The sequence below is a fragment of the Cryptomeria japonica genome, chromosome 5, assembly GCF_030272615.1.
Source record: "Cryptomeria japonica chromosome 5, Sugi_1.0, whole genome shotgun sequence".
Lineage (NCBI taxonomy): Eukaryota > Viridiplantae > Streptophyta > Pinopsida > Cupressales > Cupressaceae > Cryptomeria > Cryptomeria japonica.
The window spans coordinates 470,752,554-470,778,631 of NC_081409.1; the positions used below are offsets into that span (position 1 = coordinate 470,752,554).

At 36.1% G+C, this 26,078-nt stretch overlaps 1 protein-coding gene across 4 annotated transcripts in view; it reads left to right on the plus strand.

Annotated features, from left to right (window-relative positions):
* Positions 1 to 6,509: 6,509 nt before the first annotated feature.
* Positions 6,510 to 26,078, plus strand: part of LOC131049930 (glycosyltransferase BC10) — a 148,265-nt gene continuing 128,696 nt past the window's right edge. For 2 of the 4 annotated variants that reach the window (XR_009106820.2, XM_057984047.2), the window contains exons 1-3: positions 6,510 to 7,234; positions 7,673 to 7,789; positions 8,079 to 8,179. Coding sequence is in view for 3 of the 4 variants with exons in the window: in XM_057984047.2 (XP_057840030.1) it covers positions 7,001 to 7,234; positions 7,673 to 7,789; positions 8,079 to 8,179 (452 nt within the window). In the remaining variant the exon portion in view is untranslated. The remainder of the gene's footprint in view (positions 7,235 to 7,672; positions 7,790 to 8,078; positions 8,180 to 26,078) is intronic. The other 2 variants (XM_057984060.2, XM_057984034.2) reach the window with 2 other exon arrangements.

Here is a 26,078-nt window from a genome sequence, read left to right on the forward strand (position 1 = left end):
TTACTAGGACCCTTTACCATGTTTAATGGAATTTGGTTTTAAAATCAGTCACAACTTCTTGGGGAGCCAACTTGACAATTATTAACTATTGTAGTAATGAAGATCTATCACCCTTCTCAGTAAAATACTCTAAGAAACAATCTCCAAGTTGATCTCAACCAGTTATTGAATTCAGATGTAAGGATCTATACCAATCCTATACTTTTCCTTTGAAAGAAGCCGCAAGTAATCTCAGTGCCACACTTTACTGTGTGACAATATGTACAATACAAATATCTACTACATATTGTAAATGATCCACATGAGTTTTAGAATCTTCTCTAGTGAATTTAGGTAAGGCCTTCAGAGTTGAAGTTGGAATAACATTGCCATTTGTATTGGGGCTTGCACACCTCTTCTTGAGCTTCTTGCCTAGACTGTTACCAAAGGAGGTACTAACAAGCTAGGATTTACAGTAGTTTGGGATCTAGTAACAGGCCTATGGCTCATACACTCACTTATGATTTTGATTGTTTTTGGTCCCACTGGGGGTGCTAGGAAAAGAACTATTGATGCCTAAAATATCTTTTAAGACAACAACCTTATAGGATGTTCATTGAGTAGGGGACCTATTGTGTCTTAATGAACAACCTTTGGGATTTTAGAAGCCAACTCTTCATTCATGCAAAGGGAAAAGAGAGAGAAGCTACTAAAATTAAAACTCACTAAGGCGATATGTCAAAATTCAGAATTTAAACTTCAGAAGCACAATAAACCATACATAAAATAAATAATTCAAAGGTTGAATAATTCTCCATTACCACAATGTTTAACTAAGATTCACCAACAACATAATACATTTCAAACACAACTAGAACCACATCCAAATCACTAGTTTTTAGAGCCGAGAACCCAAACTTCAGTATTTTCTAATTTTGTAATAGATGATAAAACTGTGTTGAAGTTTTGGCCTTTGTTTTCATTTGTTTACGAGACAATACTTTATGTCATATTGAGTAAGGACCAAATTCCATGGTCTGTATAAGCTTTTATTATATTGAACATAACTTCTGTTGTTTGAATCATGTCTCAGACTCTTTTAATCCGGTTCTAGTTGTGTTTGAAATATATTATGTTGTTGGTGAATCTTAGTTAAACATTGTGGTAATGGAGAATTATTCAGCCTTTGAACTATGCATTTTATGTATGGTTTATTTTGCTTCTAAAGTTTAAATTTTGAATTCTAGTGTATTGCCTTAGTGAGTTTTAATTTTAGTATCTTTGCTCGCTTTTCCCTTTGCATAAATGAATAGTTGGCTTCTAAAATCCTGAAAGTTGTTCATTGAGGTGCACTAGGTCCCCTGCTCAATGAACTTCCCATAAGGCCGTTGTCTTAAAAGAAATTTTAGGCATCATATGCAAAGATTAAAGTTTTATTTAATATTTTATCCATTTTATCATCTTTAAAATTCTTAAAGTCAATTGGGTTTTTATATGGAAAAAGTGTTGATTTTTGACACTAGCCATGTGGACCAGTTGTTTCAAGAAGAGGACATTAATTGGGAAGGATTGGTTTGGAGAAATTTTGTGGGTAGAGGCTCATTGGAATTGTGAAAATGAATGCTTTGGGCTATTTGAAAGATTTGGTCTCTCTCGATGTGTTTGATTTGCATTTCCATTTTGAAGTTTTCCTCAAGTTTGAGGTAAGATTCTTGATTTCTACCTTAATTCTTGTGGGAATTGATTTTAGTAAGTTGAAAATGATTTGTTTTATTATTATAAGCATTCTTGCAATTTACATTTCTTCATTTAGTTGAGTAATGATTTTATTATGTTTCAAATTTGAAAAAAAAGTTTTATAAAAAGAAATGCTACCTAATTTTTATTGGATGCTTGGATTTTAGATTTTATTACATTTTTTAGTTGTTGTTCACCAATGGACCAATGGGTTTTCCTAGATTTTTGATTGGGCATGTTTGAAAATTTGAGCTTTTTGGAGGTCCAACAATGGTTGATGGCCTCCATGATTAGTTTTTGGCCAATTTGGCCTTTTGATATAAAATGTGAATTTGGTGTTTTTAATACGAAATTATTATGTGGAATAATATTATTATATATGCAAATTTGATTGTAGGATCGATTTAGATCCGTTCTCTAGGCATTAGGGCCAATTGAATATGTTTTGGATGCATATGAATATGTCAATGCATAATGTGTTTATTTGATGGATTTTGGAATTATTGGGTTCAATTGTGATAAAATATGGTATTGCATATTGACATTTTGTTATGAGTTTTATATTTTGATTTACTTGAGCCTAGAGTAGGTAATAGGACCAACGATGGGAGTGGTGTCCAATGGGGGTTGGGGTATAAAGGGACTGCTAGGGTAACTCATTGCACATCTTGTAATCAAGCAAAAACTAATGACACATTAATAAAATGAACCAAGATAAGTGGATGCCCCCCTCATGGCCTTGAGTGTTTTTTGAGACTAAGGATGAGTTAGGAAGGCTTGACTGGCTGTGGGACATTAATCTGGCATGATTGAGTCTTTTGGTTTGTATGAGAGGACTACACAATTCTACGTGAGCCATTCCTTCGAGCTACATGATGATATTCCATGTTCTTGTTTCCTATGTATGTAGCCCTGTAGTTATGATTAGCACCCAGAAGAGGATTTTCCTTCCATGTGATTGTGCTCATTGATGGTTTCTAGAGGCATCCATATTTGATGGCTTGTTGGCCTTGTGATCTCTTTGGTGATTGGTTTCGAGATTGGATTATTCTTGATGGTTTTGGTGTTGATATTCCTTGTTGAGTACTTTCATGCTTGTGTTGCGTATGGTTTGCATTGAGGTTATGCCTCTCTTTCTATTTATATATTGATGTGGCATTATGTTCTTGGTTGATTGTATTTCCATGTTGAGTGTTACTCCATGTTTGCTCTTGTGTGAGCCTATTTGTCTCCCTTGCTTGAGTGTATGATTGTTTGGGCCGTGTGACTATCTCCATGAGAATGGTGGGGTTGGAACCTATGGGTTCCATATGGTCAAGTGGAGTTTCCAACCACTATTGGGGACTGGAGGACTTGGATAATGTGCAGTTGAAGAGTTCCTTCTCCTTCCTCAACACTTGTCCTTCTCTTTCTCTCATTTCTTGCAAGTTATAATCGATGTGATTGGATGTAGATTTGTATTCATTGATGATTTATATATGGAACACTCCAAGAGGAGACGTATGTAATTGTAATACATATTGTAAGAATGGATGTATTTTTACATGGTCCTATGTTGGAACAGACCACGAAGCATGATTTTGTATGCTTTTCTCTTTGATGCTATTATATGATGTTATCATTGAAACAATTGGTTTGGTGATTAAAATGAATGTAGAAGTGTTTCTCATTGTATTGAAGATTTAATTAGTTGTCTCCTACGGTGGTCATGAGATGTTGGCCAAGCCCTTATTGGATTGAGCTCTCAGGAGCTAATCTGGGCTTAACCAGAACCACCCAGTGTGTGTGTTTGAGAAGTCCTAATATGGATTTTTGTTGCGTTGGAATTTTGAGAGTATAATTGTGCCAGTTGTGGGTGAATTGAGTTGAGTAGTGGTGAAGTGAGTTCTCCTGGACTCTGCCTTGTCTTGTAGGAGTCATTTGGTGACCCAATGTCTCAAGACTTGATCCCTTTCCTCACCTTTTTTCCCAATTCTCTTAGCTCAGGGATTGAATGTTCATTCTGACATCAACAAAGGGTTTAGTGTGTCCAAGGCTTCAGATAGTCCATCCAGGAAGCTCACTGGTTTTGGACAAATGGGCATCTCAAGGATGTCAACGTGAGTTCACCAGTCTAGAGGACACCAACGCGAGACTGGGACTCTAGCGTGAGCCTGGGACACCTGCTCAAGAATAGGACACTAGTACGCCACACTAGTGTCCTTCTAGCATGTTAGTGTCTAGTGGGGACACTTGGTTGGCCATCAGGAGTCCTCTCTTACAGTTCAGTTTGAGGGTGTTTCCTAGGGCTAGAGATGCCAGTTTGACCCAGTTTCAGATGTGTTGTGAAGGTAGCGATGTTAAGGAATCCTTTAAGGGGTCTTGAGTAGGTTTTGAGTGAGTTTGGATGGTGTTAAGGCGTCTGTTTGCATTTAAGGTTTCACTGGAGCTCATTTGTGACACTTGAGACCTAACAGTTCATCATGTTTGATGAGCCAAGTATGGTCTTGTGTGATCCTAAACACCTCGTAGACCTTATCCTAATGTTTGGGAGACCTTTCACCTTGTTCATCTAGATTTTTGAGTGTTTATTATTCCGCTTGTGTGTTGTTGGTTATCGATAGTATTAATGATACCTTGAGGTGAGTGTTATACTTGTATCGTTATGCATTATGTCACTTTATTACTTTAAAAAATAAAAAATCCATGCATTTCTTATGTATTTTTTCTCCTATACTAGGGTTCCTTGGTGGGGTGTTACATGACTTTAATGGCTTGCTATAATCACCAAGAGAAAAATTAAAAAATTTGCCTACAATTTTGGATAGCCCTTTGAACCAGCTTGCCAATGATATGTGGAAATAAAAAAAATGGATGTTGTATGTGCAAGTCATGCCTGATTTTGTAAAAATGCTCCAATAGATTATAGGGCAACTCAGGGGAAAAAAAAAGTTCAGCCTCTGGTCATATGGTGACCAGGGGTTGGTGGCCAAGGGTGGTGTTGAATTGTATGCATAGTGGAGAAAAAATCCTACCTTCATTAAATAAAGGAAAAACACTCATTGAAAAGACAAACAACCACCAAAAAAAGAAGACAGTCAATGCTTTGCAAAAAAAAGGTTTGCATGTTGACATGGATAGGGTATAATGTAACCTTACAAAAATCTGCCCCAAATAAAACATCGGCTTTTCTTTTTAAAAAAAAAATCAACATGCCTATTAATTTTTAATCGACCTGCCAATAGATATGAATCTGGCTAGTTGATTGGGTTTGTGCACATAATTGGTACAATTTGTATGAAGATCCATATGGGCTAAACTTTTTTGCGCCAAATTCAGCTTCTTCAATTTTAACAAAACGACTAGTTATCTTTAGGTTTTTGGCCACTCCAAACATGATGGTGAGGTCCTTTTTGCCCCAAATTGACAAAAAAATTATGTGACCTCTAAAGCTTGCCTAAAAAAATGTGCTTTTTTCCTTCCAAAAACACACTAAAGCAAAATTTTGACCTTGCAACACTTCTAAGCAAAGAAACCCTCAAAGTTTGAGAAGGGGTTTGCCAAACCTACGCTTTGATACCATGTTGAATTTTGCAACACAAGCATCTGCAAGATCAAATGAAAAACAAAGAACACCTTCCACAAACGAGAGCAACAAAGCAAAGCTATATTCCTCAAAAGAAAAGATTACATAATGAATTACAGTTGTATAACGTGGTGCTTATAAAGAAAGCACAAAGATTCCCTAAGCTAAATTTAGGAGAATTGAAGTGCAAGCATGAGGAGCTAAAAAATGCTCAACTCTAGCTAAACTAGATGCACAACTAAAGCAAATAGAAGCACAAAAACACAACTAAGTGAACTTAAGCAAAAAAAGCATAACTAGTTGTTAAAATGTTCTAATAGGATTGGCCCTTGGGGATGTAAGATATGTTAGATTCAATAATTTATGCGGAGAAAAAATCACCAAATAATAAATATCCAGGCTAATAAATTTATATGTTTTCATCAATTCATAAAAAATAACCTAGATAAAAGAGCTAACCCTATACAAGTATTTTAAATTATGCTAGAATTAACAAAGAAGGATATATGCTCTCAACTCTTCATGTGACGAGGAATATTTTCAAATATTAAGATGTAAGTTGTGGTAAAACTCTAGAATCTACTATCATATAACATAATACTTTCCCTAAGATTTAAACTACCTAGTTGATCATAATCCGCAGATTGACATACCTAAACTTTTTGTGCATTGTCTAAAATTAATGTTCTCATTTTTCAAAAATCATTTGTTAGTGTATATCGAAACCAAGTGGTATTTAAAAGCACCTTTAAGAGCTACTATTAAACAGAAGAATCCAAGAGTTATCTTGATTACATTGAAACCTTGCTATACTAATTCAACTATAACATCTTATTATACTAATTCAACTATATTTAAACAAAGATTAAAAAAACTTATAACATAAAATATAAATACTTAAATATTTGTCATATATAAATATATTGATGCAATAATTATTCTAAATACTTCATAATTTATATTATTAATAATAATAACATATGATTTCATCTCATAATTTCATAATCTAATACTTTGACCCTTTAAATAGCACCTTAACATTCAAATTTAAATATATATTACATATAAATTAATAAATAGTCAGTAATTAAAATTAAATTTCAACTTCATATTAGGAACATAAAGAATAACGACTAAACGTAATTTAATACGTCCCCTCACTCAAAACAGGTAGGTGACTCCTGGAAGATGAAGCAAAATATCAAATCGGGGAATGAGTGAACAAACTGGAGAAAGGAAAATGGTGAGGAAAACAGTTAAATCACGCAATGTGAGTCCGATTATATCAAGTGATGACAGTTACGATTGAGATGGGTCCCTGTGCTACGGCGCATATGGGAAAAAAATTGACGGAAGCAATGGGAAAATGACAGCTAGCTAAGAATGGAAACGAGGATGGAATGAAAGAAGAGAACCAACAAACCCAGACACATTTCGTATTTCGCATTCCGCGTGATCTCCGTAGCAGCTGCCCAAGTTCCAACCTTCTCGATCGTCACAATTTACAAACTTCCGTGGCTTTTTTGCGTTTGAAGGCATCTCCGATCAGCGAACTAAAAACACGAATTTCCTTACACCTTTTGAATCTTGGATGAGAGCGACATGGAGGGCCTGCGACGGAATTTCCGATATTAAAGGGCCTTGTTGTTCCAGTAACCAATAGTAAACGAAGGCCATTGTTCTGGTGTAATGCGGGAGAAAAATACATGTTAGAGCAGGATGAAGAAAAGAGTGGGCGGTGGCGGGCATCATGTATGGGCGCAGAAGGTGGCGCTGCTGTTATTAGGCCTCACATGTCTTTTGGTGATGGTGAAGCTGCAGACACAGTTCAGAATGGGCTTACAGCCAATTCGGAATGTACCCCAAATATATGTGGGTAAAGGAAAGGTCGCCTTTCTCTTTCTCGCCCGGAATCGTCTTCATCTGGATTTCGTCTGGCACCACTTTTTCGCGGTACAAATGCCAAACTTAGTTTTTACATTAAATTTCTCGCATTTGCAGAATAATCGGCCGATGAATGAAGAATGGTAGCACCAGTGTTATATGCTTTTACTTAAATCAGGTCAATTCAACATTCCCTGAACCAAAAGGGAAATAAGTTGTACCCGTATTCTGTTAAAGACATTGGGATTTCTCTAAAACTCTATTAATTTTTTACTATTTGGTTTCATTCTCTAGTTTTATTGTTTTTCTTTTCTTAAACTGACTTTAGCATACGCTCTGCTCTCTTTTTACGAAGAAAACCTAATTTGTTTGTTTTCTCATGAAACATATCCGGTTAGTTTTCTATAAAGAAAAAAAATTGGACTTCAAAATTGGTGTTACAAAAATATTCCTATAGTGGTCACGAAGGTTAGGAACGTTTTCTAAATGTAGGCGGCCTTTTTGCAGGGCGCAGTGGAACCGGATTTTTCAATTTACATCCATTCGCAGCCAGGGTTTGTGTACAATCAGATCACAACAACGTGCACGTTTTTCCATGGAAGGCACATTAGTAACAGCATACGGGTCTGTACGCTTTTGAATCATTGATATTTTCAATCTTTATGAGTTTGAATGAATTTGATGAGTAATTGAACCATCTCGGGATTACATTCTAAAAATGGTTTATTCATTGCCATTTTCATTGGTGCTGTAGTTCTCGTTTCTGTCTTATACTAAATCTAAGTACCCGGGCAACAATGAAATATCTAGACTTAACTTAAGAGCACTGAAATATTATTCGAAGCACACCTTTGAGTGCCATTATGTTGCTATAGATCTTTGGGTTTGGTTGACTAATGATATACTGGTGCAGGTAGGTTGGGGAGAAGCCAGTATGATAGAAGCAGAGCGTATTCTACTGAGGAAAGCACTTGAGGATCCAGCTAATCAGAGATTCATTTTGGTGTCAGATAGGTGCATATTTCTTCTTTCTCTCTAAACCCTCTTCAACTTGCAGTTGTGACATTTAAGATTGTTTTGAGCTATTAAATTAACTGATGAATTTTATTGAAGCACATAGAAAGCATTGACAAAAACCAAAGCTTTATGTGACAACCTGATAACCTGATAACCTATGAAATCTACACGTTTGAGCTGCATTACTTCAGTTATTATTCTCGTATTCTGCATATTCTTCTCGATATATTGTTTAACTCTTACGATCATTGCATTCTGATCAATCTAATGTTTATCATCATTTAATATTTCTTAGTTTTTGTTGTAGAATCTTGTATATATCTGCTTAGTTTTTGGGCGGATTGTATGCTGGGTTTCATGGGTTAGCTGCCTATATCATCCTGATTAAATATTACGTGAGACATTCCATAATCTGACTGTGATTTAATGAAATCAATCTCTTGAAACAACCTCAATAAAATCCTGAGGCAATTGCTTTGGCAACATACCATCCAGCTTTGTCTGCGCTAATTAAATTCACATGTGGGCTTCTTGATTCTTTAATGGTCTGTGGCATGCTAATCATAAATGCAATCAACAACATAAAATACTTATGAATTAATAAGATATACATAATGTTGAATAAGTATTTCTTAAAATATCCCAGCGATGATATGGAGGCTGTGTATTGGTAAAAGCTGATCAAGAGGTTGTTTGTGATCAAATTTTTTGGAAGCATGTGATAGATGAAAAAGAGATACCATTCATAAATAAATAACTAAGTTACAGATGCTGGTTATGATCCTGGTTCAGGTTCATGGTTTTGGTTTGTGGATCTGGCAATTTCTTTTTGAGGTTCGTCCGTACAAAAAACATACAAAAATCATATATATAAATCAAGAATATTAGAGTCAATATACGTATTATATTTATAAGCCTTATACAATATACTTGAAGTTAATATATAATATAACAATACAATTACAAGTAAATTGAATATTAATAAATATTACATATGAATATTAATAATAATTTTATTAGTTTTTAATATAATAATAAAATAATAAAGTTAATATTACTATATTATGTTTAAATACTATTCAGCATTAATTATTAAAACTTTAATAAAACACAGTTGGCCACCTAAATATTTGAGCAGGGTAATGATACAAAATAGTTTATAAATTAATTTTAATTTTAAGAATTGACGTCTCTTTGTGTTTTGAAGCTCTTCCCTATCTATTGAGATTGGACCCTCAATCCTGAGTTGATTTCAACATAGAACTTGGTGGGGGTTTGGGGGTAGTGGCCTTAGTAGGATCAAGGGGCAACATCCTTAGCAAGGTTGAGGGGTAGGGCCAAATTTATAGTTTTTAAAAAGGTGAAAACAATGCTTACAAAGCCAAAAAAAAAACTGTTTTTGGAGTGTTTAATCCATGTTTTCAATGCGTGACATGAGCAAAGGGCTCAAACTCACCAGGTACCCAATGAGTGCTCACCAAAAATTATCAAAAACTCACTAAGCTGGAATATAAAAAAAATGCATAAAAAATCAAATTTCAGTAAAGAAAAGCCATGTTGGCATTATTGGCACCACCCAAGTTCCATTTTGGTTCACCCAGGTTAGTCTAGGACAAATCCACTGTCACATTTTTGCATCTTGTTAGGACCGAAAATTGCACCAAATTAGAATTTGTATCTGGTGTGGAATGAACCAGGATCAAGGGTCAAAATATGTGGATTTGATAACATAGACACATAATTATGTAGATATTAATGTTAGTTGCAATAGTTACAAGATTGTTGGATTCTTGTCAATGGTTTACAAATATAGCTCAAGCAAAGCATTGGATTACAAAATTAACAAAGAGCATCCAGAAACTAGACCAACAACATACTCAACCCAAACAGTCAATTAGTAGAGCTAGGTCCATCTTTTTTCTTATTAAGATTATCAACAAAATGTTTAACATTCCTTCTCAAAGTGTTCACCCTAAAATCAATAAGCTCTTGAAGCCAATCTTTTGAGTACATTTTGATAGGAGTTGCTCGAATAAACAAAGAAGAATTCACCACGACTAGAATTTGGAATCAAGGAACATTGAAGGGGGGGGGGGGTGAATCAGTGTTTTGCATACTTCAACATTATTAACTTGATTCTTCAACCATCCAATGCAAATCAACCAAAGAAAGATGTAAACACATGAGGCAAACATCCACAACACCTTAACACCAAATTTATACGTGGAAAACCCGGTTAAGGGAAAAACCATGGTGGCAACCTACCCACAATGAGATAATACCCTGTTAGGAGTAAGTGTAAATATTACAATGGGGAATGCACATGCATTTAGGCACATTGCCTAGAGCTCACAGCCCAAATTACAAAAAAGGGTTACAACCCGGAAGGCTTATTGCCTTACAAAATGATTACAAAAGATACAAGAAGGTTTGAACTATTGAACAACATCAACAAATGCCCGAGTATAGTTTCGGTTAAGCACAACACACACGATATTACTCTGCTCTGCTATACTGCTCTGTTATGATATTCTACTATATTTTGGAGCACAAATCCTTCACTTGCGCACGTGAAACTGTGCACAATCGCTCACAACCATTTCCCACACAACCACCGATACCAAAAATGATCATATCAATCGGTCTTATATATCTGCAACTTCAATTGGGATCTTCATCATGTCGGCCCAAAAACGCATAACACGCAAATGAAACGTGTTACCCAAGTCGGCTCAATCCGATCCAAAACAATCATGCAGACCAAAACAAATTGTCCACATGCTTCCCACATGTCGGCTCACTAACCTCGAACACACAAACAACCACCAAAATTGATCTGCAAGATCTTGTGATGCCCCCTTCTAGTTGACATTTGTCAGCTGAGTAGATTAGCCTATCAATGACCCTCGTAGGCTGATGAGGTTGGGTAGAGGGTCCTCCAGAGTTTGATTCACCATCTTCAGAGCGAGCACTCCAAGTCTGGTTTTCGTTTGAGGTCTCCAGGACTTCGTTTGAGATACTTTCTATTTTTAGCAATCCTGCTATTTATAGCCAGTAGGTTGGGCAAGGACAGATTATGGTTTAGTAGTCTCCAGTTCAGACGACAGGCATTTCTGATGAATACTTAGAGAGATATTAATATTTAATTATTTTAATTAAATATTAAATGGCGAACTTTAACGTTTTAATGTTTTAAAAGTCACTTTAAGTTATAACTTAAGTGAGGGTCTATTTCTCATCAAATGGGGCCAGTTTTATATTAAATGGAAAATGATTTATTTTTTGACACTTCAATAGTCGAAAATAAATAATAAAAGTTAAAACATTATTAAAGGCCAAATTGCACCTTTCTTGGGAATCGTGCCAACCCTAAATGGAGATGATTAAAGAAGATTTTAGGTCTTCTTTCATTATGTTGAGTTTTGGATAATTTTGCTTTGGAGCTCTGAGAGGAGTTTTGGCCTAGGGTTTCAGCAGAAGATTCTTCTGCAGTGATCAGAGGTATTGGTACAGGAAAACGTGGGATTCTTGTGCAACAGCATCAGAGGTTGTGAAATATCAGCTGATCTTGCTCTTTCAGTTGGTTTTATCCAGAAACTAAGATTGGACAGATTGGAAAGGGGTTTATTAATTTTTATGCAAAAGATTGATTGCAGCTGCAGAGTCAGAACAGAGGCAGGAATAAGTGTGTGACAGATGGGGGTTTTGTGCATGTACAGCTTGCTGGTCTGCCGTACCTTTCTTCCTTGAAAGGGTGCGATTTTTGCTGAGGAGTCGTCCAAAAATTCCGAAACCAATGCCAGAAGGGACACCTTGCCAATGTCTTTCCATTGGGCTAACATGTGAGTATTTCGGGTCAGTTTAAAATAAATTGCAGCTTGCTGTCATAAAATCTGTGTATGACCAGCAATGGGAAAATAAGGGTTTTAACAGAATATACTGGTATTTATCAGTTCTTCTCTAGCTTGTTGTTATTTTTATTTAAGTATTAATAAATGATGAACGGATGTAATGAGGGTTTGATCAGTGTTGTTGAATATAAATTGATTTCCAGCAAATACCATTAGTTGCTTTTTGTGCTTAAGATTGTCAAAATTCTATTTGCTGTCATTATTTGCAAAGAACATACTTGAAACGCAACAGGTTTAGCAAAACGTTAGTTGTCTCGGTTGAGGGCCTTTTGAGGTTCTTACTGATCCGCACAATGAATCTTCATACGTTACTGCTAAAGAACACTGTTCTACTCAAAAACCTGTCTACCGAATCTTCCAATTTACACAAGACTCATCACCGAAGGCCACAAACCTGGAATAAGGTAATTTACACATCCACAATGCTTCTCTGAGATCTGCAACACAAAATACTCAACACAAAAGATCCGCTGACCATAACATTGTACACTCTGCCGGATGTCCTGTCTATCCCACCGGAGCTCAATCAATCTTCCTGTATGAATGAATTATGAACTGCAGATGACATATCTAACATTAGTTGCCATCAATGACAACATCTGAACATCAATGCAGTGTCTCTTGCCAACATAACCATCTTCAATAGTAGCATCAACAATATTATTAAGATCAACAACATTAGGAACAATACCGATAGTTGGGGAGGAGGCACTAGGAGGAGAATGCACTAAAGGACGGAGAACCTTATTCTTAACTGCATCATCCAGATTTCTTGGTTCAAATGGAGCTCAAGTATCATTGTCATCCACTAGAATATTAGTTTCTTTATTCTGCCAAACATCCTTGAGAGAGAAGGATCCTTGTGCTCAAAAGAATAAACAGATTTGTAATGTTAGGGTCCTCGCTATCAATAATCATAATATCATTTTAATGATGCCAATTATCATTGTCAAAGGAGAAATCATTAGAATTGATTTCTTTATGAGAGTTGAGGATAACAAGAGCTTGGGGATTGCCACCTATAAACTTGTTTATGTCATCTTTTGTTTTATGACAGTGTGAAGCCACATTGTTGACTACACAAAAATTGTGACTTTTTTTGAAAACCTATTGAGCAAATGATTCTTTTCTTGAAAAACCTCATTATTTCTAGCAACCATAAAAAACCAAAGAATGTCAATTTGTTAGGGTTTATGCAGACCATAGCAATAAACACGCCACATACCAACACAATTGACATAACCAGCCACAACTTAGCAGAAGTTTTACAGGATGAGAAGAACTAACAATTTTCCCAAATAAGATATTAAACCAACTTATGGGTTCCTTTGCATTGTGTCCTCGACTAGTTATTGCTTCATGTCTTTGAAGAGGTAAGTAATTGAAGGTCTATGGGAGGAACTTTCTTGTGATTGCATCTAGTCACATATGTCCTTATGGCCTTCAACTAGTTCTTAGTGTATTTCTCTTAGGATCCCTTGGATCTCCTCTTGAAGCACACCTCCTAAGCATTGTTTAGAACCTATTAAACATAGAGGTTCATGCGTCATTTGGAATTTGGAATTATTCATATCCTCCACGAAGCTATCTATCAAGAGAAAATTCCTTATGTTCTTAAACCATGAAGTTAGTACTATAACGTGGAACAACATCTCATTTAAATATTCACCTATTATTGTTGGTGATTCACCTGGCTTAATTTTTGGCTGTTGCTTTGCCATGATGTGTTGCTTCTTACGTCTCATAGCAATGTTGAATGTGGCACTCATGGAGTAGAAGCATCCTACTCCATATTCGTTATCATTGATTTGTTAACCAAGTTAATTAGTGTTTGGGTGATCCACATAGAACACAAAAGGTTTCACTAGGAGGTAACTTTGGAATTCTAGATAGCATATACCTTCACCATTGTCTCTCCTCACATAATACCATAGTTTATCTTGGCTAGAGTCATCAATCTACTTGAAGAATAAATTGGGCTATGTTCCACCAAGTTTATAGGATAAGGATGGCAAGGGATTAGGGGACAAATTTTCAGCATGACTCTAGGAGCCTTGTTGTAGGGCGACAACAAGGGATGATATTTAAAAAATGGGGAACATAAAAAGTATAGGAAATTTCAAATATTCATGTGATAAGGCATCCATCAATTATTAAACAATAGAGCTGAATTGAGAATTCAATGTCTAATCATTTGAGTTTTCATTATCATCATGTATATTCAACAAAATGAAAATGTCAAAAGGTTGCAACTACAAAATGATAAAATGTAGACAACTAGATTTGTTGTGTGCCTTTGCCTCATCTTTGCCTAATTCTAAATCTAACTAAGATTTTGAATATGAGTTGCAGCCAATAAGAGGGATGGTCTCATCCAACAAAACCCCAATCAATCCCTTTTGTGGGCCCTTGATTTGTTTGGCATCTTTGGGATTAACATCCCATTGTGCAGTTGAAGTATGCCAATCTTAGAGTGGCAAGGCACTATGCATGGTCACTAACTTCTCCACTTGTTGAGAGGTAAGCCTATTCCTATTGACTGATTGAATCAAGCTACATGAAGATTGATTCCTCCTTCCAAGAGAGGAATTTGTTGAATATGTTGTCATTGATGTCAAAGGTTGATGATCAAGGTTGTCTAGCAATTAATTGGTTGAGCTACCTGGTTGTCTGGTTGAGCTACTTGGCTGTGTGGTTGTCAGCTTGAGCTGGCTACTTGTCCAAGACACCTACTTGCTGTCAGTTTCTCTTGCCAAGTCAGCTCATTTGCCACATCATAGTTTGAAGGTGGATTCTTCAAGGCAAGCTGGTTAAAATAGGCATGACTACCTTATTTATGGCAGCGACTGTCTTTGGCATATGGCGGCCAGATTTATTATGCCTTCTTTCCATATATTCTCGTTTTCTGAATGGCATTAGAAATCAAAGCCTAGCGGTTGTGGTTTCATTAATTTATTTTCTATATTAGGTGCGGTGGCTTTGGTAACATCTTTTCGTGTTCAGCAGATTATGGGTTGTGTTTCAAAAAGGAGTCGTGATTCTTTCTGAGTGCTTTATAAAACACTGACCTTTATTAGGTGAAATAAATGTGTCATCGGGATTTTCTTTCATTAGCGTTGTGGGCTGTGAGACTTTTGTCACAAGTCTTCGTGGTTTCTTTTTTTGGCATTATTTTTGAGTTGGGTATGCTCATGCTATATGATATACATGCATCATGCGAACCATGAATATACGGAGTATACAATCAAGTGAAATAAAAAAGGTGCGTAGGATATGTTTGTGCTGAGAGCAATACAAAGAAGGATTGAGCATTGTTTCTAAGAAGTCTAGCATTACTTTTCAGAATGAGGAGCTTATTTTGAGAGATATTTAATGGAGCTGCTTTTTCTGAGTATAAAAGGACTGGAGTAGGTGCTTCAGCAGTTTGGAGTTGGTGCTCACTTTTGTAATTTGGGTTGGTGCCTATTTGTTAATGAAAGCTATTGTGTGTCATCCATGTGAAATCTGGTGTTTGCATCTTGATGTTTGTTCTCTCTATGTTTTATCTAGTTTTGTGCATTTAAAAGTTTAAAATGGTGATTCAATTACCCCCACCCCCCCGTATTTTCTGTATGCTTTTTAGAACAGACAGTTTGTGAAAGCAGACAAGTGGCAAACATCATCAACTCTAGGCATCCTCTCCATGCGATTTCCACCATCAATTTGAGCTAATGTAGGCTACTTTGGCCTTGCCTTTGCTAAATGTTGGACCCCAAAGATTTATAAAGTCAAGCCATTGCATTTGAAAATTTGAAGTAAACTTGACTTCTTATTGTTGTACATCTTTGTACATCTTTTGAAGGTCTTTCAAAAGCCCTTCTTTGACCTTTTCATCAATAAGAGGCACACTCCCAAGCCTTGTTGCATATCATTTGAGATTTAGAGCATAAGCTGGCATTTGAAGTGGGGTGTTCATAGTGTTCTAGTATTACATCACAATTTTCCTAATATGCTCCTACAATCCCAAATTAGGATCCCTACCATGAATTACTTGTTTGATTTACCCAAGCTTGTTGTCAAATGTCTTGTGAATCTCTCCAAGATTAAGAAAGTTTGTATCGACACATCTAATGAATTACACAATAGGTGAGATGAAGAAACAAACATATTTGCAATAAAAAATTTCGTAAAAGAACAAGACTCAAATGACACAGAGTGAATGCTATTACGAAATCTGAAGACAGATTACAAGTTATAACCATTATTAATTGATATTTAATAAATTAATAATAGAATTATACGTTTCTTGTTTCATTGTCGACCACCAATCATAAATGATATTTTCTTCACATTTTTTCCCTTGAGTAGTGTTCACCTCTGCTCATTTACCCGACTCTACATTTACCATCGTTAATTGTAAAGGCTCGTGCACACCAAGCATACATATATATTTTGCCACTACTCTTTTCATTCCAATTGATCTTCTTTATATCTTTCAATACATTTTTCAATGTGTCAACACAACATGGGGATCCAAAAATGTGCTTTTAAGCATTCTCCACCATCCTTCAAAATCATACATTGGAAGCTTGCATCGTTTTGCTTCACTAGACAATCAATAGCTCTAAATTAAGAGTCAACTGCACATGTGACTATGATATTGATGAGTGGCTAATGTTTAATGTTGGTCAACCCATTCATGATAATAAAGCAGCCTATTCTTAGCTTGGCGTGCCTCTTGTCTTCATGTGCATAGTGATAATAGAGATCCTTCTCCCCTTTAAGTCTCTAAATCCATGGTTTGGCTAGGCAATGGCATACTAATTTGCATGGTATGTATGGATGCAGCTTATTTCTTGCCTCACCCTACATGTATAACCTATTCAGCTCAGCTTTCAGAGCTAATATAATAACCACCTGTTGGTGTGTTTTTTATGCATGTGCAACTCATAATAAAATACCCTGAGATATCCTATTCTTTCTTGATCAAAATCTTCTATGTGCTAAACAGATGGACTGTGTGATCACAAAGACGACTCCAAGGTTCAAGATTCATGCGGATAGTCTCAGTTGGTTCGTTGTGATATGCTGGTAATCTCAAGGGGGACTTACACAATTGTCCTAGGAGTTAATCAATCGAAAGATTTTACTGATTTTTGACCTTTTTTTTTGGAATGATTTTCGATAAGTTCTAGTTCTACTTCTATTCGGATTTAAAAAAAAAAGGCAAAAGATGAGGGTTGAGGAAGATAATTCTAACCCTAAGCTAATCCTATGAACTTGGGAGATGGAAATTGCGAATGAGAAGTCAAAACCAATTCCTGTTTTGCCAAATTCAACAACTACACAAGAACGGTGCAATCTTCTAAGGAAATCAAAAGGTTTTCATATCACTTATATTCACCAACATCTTGAACAATGAATAAAGCAATAGAAGTTAAATTTCATTTACTGGTTCAGGCTAACTTTGCACGATAACTGAAAATCATCCAATTATCGAAAGTATGAACACATTATTTCACATTGAGCAATTCCTATCAAATCCTTCATTCAATCTATCAACTTGAAAATGAAATCTATTCTATTGAGAGCCGAGAGACCATGCTAACTTGCAAAAGTAGACAAAATTCACCAACAATTAAACAATGAATAATGTCTTAGCACTTAGGATGTATTATTACAACAATTTCACAGAAATCTCTCTCTTTACAAATGAGAGGAGGAGGGTTTATATAGACACCCCATTACAAAGCAGTGGCCTAGATCGATCCAAGATCAATGGTCAAGATTAAACACAAAACCTAATTAGGGCAAACTAGCAGAGTTATCCAAATTGGACCAACGAGAAAATTACAATGCTTGGATAACCAATGAGAAAATAGGAGCCATTTAATATCTTCCACTTGTTGAGTTTGGTTCATTGCACCTGGACATGTTTGAGTTGGAACCCTTGGATTGGCTGATTGATGACTCAGATGCCACTTCAGCTTGCCTTGCAGATTTGATTCCCCATCATAAAGAATTGTTGATACCTTAGGCAAGATCTTTTGGATAATCAAGTTCTTAACTTTGATTAAAACTATCTTCCTTCCCTAATCATGAAATTCCTTGCCTTGGAACCCTTGGATTGGTTGATTGATGACTCAGATGCCACTTCAGCTTGCCTTGCAGATTTGATTCCCCATCATAAAGAATTGTTGATACCTTAGGCAAGATCTTTTGGATAATCAAGTTCTTAACTTTGATTAAAACTATCTTCCTTCCTTGATCATGAAATTCCTTGCCTTGGACTTGGATTCCCAGGTGGAGTTCTTGACTTCATGTTGCAACGTTCAATATTACTTCCTTGTATTGACCCCTACTCTTGGATTTCTGAAGAAACTCAAAATGATTAGAACATTTTCTTCGTTCTCATTGCATCTTGAACCTATCACTCCTTGGTGTGGAATCTTTTGTGTTTTGAATTTTCAAAAGAAGTTGTAGAGCCTTTCATCCTTGGATGACTTGATCTTCTTGAATGTCTTGATGAAGTGTAAGTCCTTTGTTCTTTTCATCTTTGGATTCCAGCTTGAAGCATGAGTGTTGTTCTTCCATGTATTGTGGAATCATCTTTCCAACCAGTTCCTTGTTTCATCGGCACCTTTCTGGAAATTCCCTCCTTGAGCTGACATCTATTGGCTGTAAAATTTTAAAAAATTCCAAGTTAGAACAAGGTAGCTTGATATTTACTTAAGGAATTTCGAAGGATAATTCTGATTTTTCTCATGAATTCTTACAGTCAGACCCAAAATCAGACTAAGTTAAGTCTGAAAATGAAAATCAGAGTTAGAGAAACTTTGTAAATTATGGAATTAAGTCTGATTATGAATCTTAGGAATGAAAATCAGACTTTGAAACATTCTGAAAACCAAAATCAGACTTCGAAAATTCTTGAAATTGTGATCTCTGACTTCAACATTGAAAAAGCACAAAAAACAATATGGTTCTTTGATGAAATTCGAAAAATATGTGCAAGAATTCCATGTGCAGGTCTGAGAATCAGAAAATCAGACAGAGTTGAATTTTGAAGAGTTGGAATTTCGAAAATCTGCTTTGAAAAATGTATCTAGACCTGTAAATCTTGATGAAAATTTTCCAAATTGCCTTCAATTGTCTGAATTTCTCCTTGAAATCATTTTGAACCCGCAATTTCACCTTAAATTCGCTTAATTTTTTTGGAAAAGATGCTTGGAAGCGTTCGAATTTCCAAGCCTAAGAAGAAAGTTGTGAATAGTGATTTGCCAAAGCCTATGTTTATAAGGAGTTTGAATTCCTCTTGCCTTGTTTCTTTTTGTCGTGTTTTAAAGAGTTTTAACACTTATTGGAAATTCCTCTTTTCCTTCTCTTAGGCAAACTCTTGCTTTAATTAGCTTTTCATCTTAGGCGAATTCTCCTTGCTTTATTTGTTTTTTTTCCCTTTCCTTTCAATCACTTTGCCAAATTCACATGACTTGGGCGAATTCTTACTTTTCCTTTTTGCTTTAATCCATTTCCACTTTGTCCAAAATTTCCAAATTTTTTCTCAAGTTGGGCAAATTTTCTCTTGTGTTCTATTTCTTTTTGCTTTGATTCAACTTACCACCTTTCCTTCATGCTTGAGTTAATTTTTGCTTTATTTACTTTTTGTCAATGCTTAGGCGAATTCTTTTCCTTGTTTTTATTGTTTTTTCCTTTTCCCAATACTTTGCCAAATCCAAATCCCTTTTGCTTTATTCAAACTTTATTCATGTCTACCAAGGGTGGACTTTGTGACAGTTTAGGGAACTTTTTACATGAGGTAGGGCAGACTTTGCACATGTCTAAGGAAGTTTACCACCTTGAGGGCGGACTTTGCAAGTTGATAGGAAGATTCCAATCATGCCATGATGGACTTCACACTGAGATTGGGAAACTCTATCATGCCAAAATACACAGCCATTTTCTGATTTTTCTATCAAAGTGCTCACCCTTCCTAGGGTGGACTTGCTAGGTGCTTTGGAAACATGTCCTACTTAACCAAAATTTCCAACTTTTCTTCTTCCAAGCACCAACACTTAAAACACTTTTTAACACCTTCCTAGGGCGGACTTTGCATGTTCTTACGTATAACTGCCAACCTAGAGAGGTTGGACTTTGCATGAGGCCATGTAAGATTCCACTATTCTAAGGCGGAGTTTGCATGAGGTTAGGGAAGTTTTCTACAAGGCATGGGCGAACTTTGCATGAGCACAAGTATAATTCACCATAGATAGGGCCGACTTTGCAAGGTCACGTAGGATTTCACTTCCCATGGGTGGACTTTGCATAGTGCCATGCAATGTTTCACATGCCATGATCTTCAACTGAAAATTTTCCTCCTTCCAGGCGACTTCCATGATTTGAACAAGGAATTTCTTGATTTTGATTTCAGACTTAGCCATTTCTTCTAGATCTTCAACTTAGCTTTTTAGGAATACATCTTCTGGATTCAAAAACTATTTCACAATTGGTACATTCTGGATGAATTTTTCTGACTTGACGCTTCTCCTAAACTTGAAACAATCTGAGACCTCAAAAAAGAAAAAAAACAACTTTCTATTTTTAGAAAAAAAGCAGGCCAAAAAAGCAAGTTCCCGGATTGGCCCCAAAATGCCCAAAAAAACTTTCTAAATTTAGAAAAAAGCAAAAAAAAGCAAAATTCCCTAAAAAAACAGGTTGTTAGAATTGACCCCAGGAAATTGATTTTACTCCTTCGACCTATTCGGGCACATCTGTAGCATCAAAACATCCTTTCGACTGTTGCTTCACCTTTTTGACTTTGATGACTCCTCTTAATTTCACAAAACCTGACTCATTTGCAGAGGCAAGAAATTGAAGACAAAACCCTAAGGCGCCAAAACACTACCCTAAAAAACAAAAACAAAGGGGTCCCCTTTGCAATGGGGCGATGTGTGAAAATGTCACAACACCACCCTCAAACCAAAGCAACTCTTTAAACCGATTTCTTGCAACTTTCACCAGTAATGAAACAAGACATTTCATCAAAAAGTTTTCTTGTAACCAAGTTCAAAGATAATTTTGATATAATTTTTTTTGTCCACAAGTCATAAACAAAGTCTCAATCTCAAACGCTGATGACATTTTGTCTAATTCAATTATTGAAAATTGTCTATTTAATATTATCTGATGAGTACATAAGCTGCTGTGACATAATGTTAAATACAATAATAAATTGCAGTGCTTATATTTATCAACAAAATTGTGGACATAATCATTGCTAACCTTTCTACAGACCTCCAAGAAATCAATCAGCAGCTTCAACTGTTCCCAATCTCATTCTAAATGTTGTACAACACCCTTGGCATCATCCAATATTAATTGCAGCAGCTTACTTGGGACTCTGACTTCCTTTTGTCTTGGTGTGGCTGGCTAAAGGAAAGCCTTGTTAAAACTTGGAAAGCTAAAATACCCTTTTTTTAATGAAATCGCCCTCCTTGGTTGTATGTGAGGTGTGCGGCCCCCAAACTGTACAGTAGGTAAAAAACAGCTGCTCTCTTTTGATTGCTGTGTAATATCCCCTCTCGAACGATGAGACTTGAAAATGAATTTTCCTAGCCTTTACATTCCCGGGGGTTAGGAGAAATTAAAGAAATAAAGGGAATAAATGAATGATTAAGGATGGAGCCCAAAAAACTTAAGTATTGTGCATAAATATTTTAATTATTCGTTATGACTTAAGTTGGGGCCATTTTTAAGTTATTATGTTATCTCTCCTAGGCGACCATACTTGGGGGTCATTTAATAATTAATAGAACTTATATTATTTGCCTAAGTTGCTAATGAGGAGTCTTCTAGAGGCAATCAATGGCTTTTTTGGAGAGCATGAAGTGAATATATAAAGGGGGTCGATGCATTAAGAGAGATCATTCAATCATCTATCGATTATTGTTTTATGAGCTCTGCAAGTTCTACTTTTTACAGGACGAAACCCCTGTACCTCAGGCTGGACGTAGCCCCAGATCTGTTTTTGGCGATTTTCATAGTGTTTTCCCACAGTTTGGAGCAGTGATTTCTAGCATTCATCACAATCACTGTATTTGAGAGAGATATTCCCAGCAATCGCAGGTTATTAAACATAGCTCTTGGCTGTCTGCAATTCACAGTCTGATCACTATTTCGGTATTTCCAGTTCGCTGCTAGCACAAATCAGACATCATCAGCATCAGCAAATCATATGGTGATAACCATTCTCAGCGCCTCATTTTTATCAGCACACATCAGGGATTTGTAACCAGATTTTGGAGAGATATTTGGTATGCCATGTGCTTAATACTTTGTATTGATTAATCATAGGTATTTAATGCAGCCTCTGGTTACAGTATTTATTTAATGGAAATTGTATTAGACAATCCTTGTTGCATGTCCCTAGACATAACAGCGAACTGTCTGTAATTTGAAAGAATTTCATGAATAAATTATCTTTTGGTTTGGCTTCTCGTTTACATCTGTAACTATAAAAAAATCTCCAGCAAGAATATTTCATGCTGACTGCTGAGATGGCATTTAAAATGAACTCCACAAAAATATGTGCTAGAACATTCATAAACTCTAAAGTCCACAACAAGTTTCAAAGCCTTTTGAGGAGACTTGGAGATGGTATGACCTCTTGGGAGGTATGGCTGGTTATATTCCCAGCTGCAAATTATTATATTTTTTTAAGTTTCAGTTGCACACGTTTCACTTATTATTTTCTGCTCTTTCACTTTGCACCTACAACACAGTAATTTTTTTTTGATGCATATCTGATTGGCGCGCACACACACACACACACTTATAATTCTTGCAAACTTTTACAAATTTGTACCTGCAAACTTGGCAACCCTGTGAAAATAATAAAACCTTCAGCACAAATCTGTTACTGGCATATCTTCAGCAAACATGTGAAATCTGAATGACTCCACCTGCAAATCAGCCAGGGCAGATCTCTCACTATTGGAACCAATCTTTGCCATAGGGGTTTTTGTCCCAAGGCTGAAAGCTGAACAACAATCCAAACTCCCACAAAGGGTTTCATCAAATTGAACAACCAATAATGACTCGAATGAGTCTCTTCAGCCTATTTTATAACCTTTCGAAGGAACTTTCTGGAAATTAGATTTTAAAATTAGTTTTCAAACAATAAACCTTTTTGCTCCATAAAGTGACTTTATTTAGTTATTTTCTTTTATGGCACTATAGTCACTTCTAGATTGACTTTGTAAATAATTAATTTAAGTTGTCCTTCAACGTATGTTGTTTTTGACAACTTAACATTTAATTATTTAATCATTTAATTATTTCCCACACCCAATTGAAGATACGGGAAATATAGAAAAAGTCCGGAAGTGAATTTTAAAGGCACCAACATACTCAGGAACTCGTTGGAGAACCAACTTAATAAAACTAGATACTCAACAAAAATGGAATTTTCCTCCAAGAAGTTTGGAGTGCATCATAAATGACAAAATTGCTCCCAAAAAGCATCAATGGATTCAACATGATCCCCAAAACTCAATGTTGATAACTAAGCTCCAATCCAATAAGGTTATCGCACTCCAAGAAAGTTGGAGTTCCTTGGGAATTCTAGAAAGGCCAAAAAAAGGGACATTACAGCTAAAGCTATTTGTTCACAACCTTTTAAACCTTGTCCACCTATCCTTAAAAGATGACTATACAAATCCTTGTGTAGCTGCTCCTGTAATGCTTGTGGTACAAATTTATATAACTAGACTCTATTTCCCCTTGATGAATTTTCTTGTCTTTGTCTACAATTAGGTAAAGGTGGGTACAGGTCAATGTCTCTACTGTGCATCCCCCCTCGGTAGGGATAGCTGGGAGGAAAAAAGGAGTTGCCCCCCACCCACCCCTGCAGGGTGGGAGTAAGATGGTGGCATGAGGGAGGGCATTGAGGGGCCCCCCGTTTCACCCTCAAGATTGAGCTAGGGTACGAGGAGCTGTGCCAAAGACGGCAACACCGGTGGATTGCTCCAAATGCGACATACTTGTCCCATTGCAAATTGCTCTAGGGTTTTTAAGGCTCGAATGTGCCCTTTGCATAAGTTTTTTAGGAGTTTAAAAGGACATTCAAATGGGTCATTTGAATCCCCTGTAGCTCTGCAACACTCCCACACCTAGAAGAACCCGCAGTTGCTCTATGATTTCTTTCTTGAATCCCAACTTCTTCACCTTCACTACTATAACTCTCGCTGCTGCTCTTTTTTCTTTTTTTTTCTGAAAACATAGCTGCAAGTGCAAACATGAAAAAAAGGAAAGGAAAAATTTCCTAACTGTTTGAAACTTTGAAAGAAATAAAAAAAAAAGGATAGTAAACATACCTCAAATAATGTAGGTTTAATGCTCTCGTGTCTTCCCACTACTGTTCTCGTTGTCTTCTTCTCACAAAATGCAAAATGGAAAAATGAGGGGGTTGTTTCTTTTTTTGGGTGCTTGTATCTTTATTTTAGGTTTTGGGTTGTTTTAAGGGGTCCTTGTGGGCCACTTATACCTTTTTCCCTTCATTGATGTGTTTATTTTCTTTTTGAAGGCTAGACGATAGGGGATAACTAGCTGTTTCTTGGCATTCCTACCATTGTCAAACATTTTTTCAATGTACCAAGGATGTTTTCAATTTTTTTTTGGGGTAGGAGATGGCATGGTTTGTTTCCTACCAATCCTTGTATCACCTTGAAACGTTTCTAGTGGGGGACAGTATCAAAATCACAAGGGACACATTTTGGGCGTACATAGACATTGGGTGTTGAACTTGCAATCACCTTATACCAATGTACATTCAATTGCGAACTTTGACACATCCATGTAAACTCCAATTGCTGTATGCAAGGTTTGTTACTCTTGTGAATCTTAACTTTAAATTTTAACCCCCTGATAGATTTCTTTGCTCTAGATGAATGAGACTCCTTTCTTTGTTAGGATATCCAATATATCCAAAAGAATGAGACTCTTGGAAAGGTCTTTATGAACCTCATATGGTAGTTCAACAATATTTCCTATAAAATGACCAAATCACTCCCACACCATGTGGAACTATCATCTTTTGGACCATAAATATTATGTTTGGGTCCTTCAATCCACATTGACAAATGATATGTCCTAATAACTCTCAGGATGGAACTATGAAAGAACATTTCTTTAATTTCAACGTGAATTTGGCTTGGTAGCATAGGTTCATATGTTCCTCAAGGCTTGGACGTGTGTTTTCTCAATTTTGATACATCATAGGGAAAGGATGTTAGTCTCCACTTTGCCAATGTGCAATTCATTGCTCCTTTGTACCTTGTCCTTGAAATGCCGTTCTATTTGGAGCAATTCATTGTTCGTTGGTTTGATGTCTCTTATAATGTGATTGCTCTTCTTCCTTTGATTCATATAATGCAGTCTTCTAATTTATTCCTTGGGTCATAATGTTGATGTTAAACTTCCTCCTTTGCTCAATACTCAATCCCTTTTTTATCATGCTTAGTCCTAACTTAGCTTTATGATCCATATTTACTATAGCAATATGTGTGTTGGTTTGAACAATGATATCACTGCAAAGTGTTATCCTCCTTATTGAACCTATTGTGCTATTACGGCTCATAGAGGTTAAAAGTAAATTGGTTTGTGATTGCCAATTTGAATGTAGATGGCCTTAGTCAATTTCAACATCATTTAGACACTTGTGGAAGCAAATTTCTCTCACAAACTAGAATCTACAACCATGTCAAGTAGTGTTCATCCTAGAATATGTTCGTGTGCACTTAAATGAGATTAGTTTTCTTTATCATTAATGTCATGCGATTTGTGTTTATACTCCTAGTGCAGGACCTCTATCTCCATTTGGCCTAATGGTGCTACTATGCATATTATATAAGGATGGCCATGGTATATATTAGTTTTCCAATATTGATGAGCATATGTCTTAATTCTTTGTCTAGCAAGGGTCCACTTGGATTTGAATTATAATTATACTG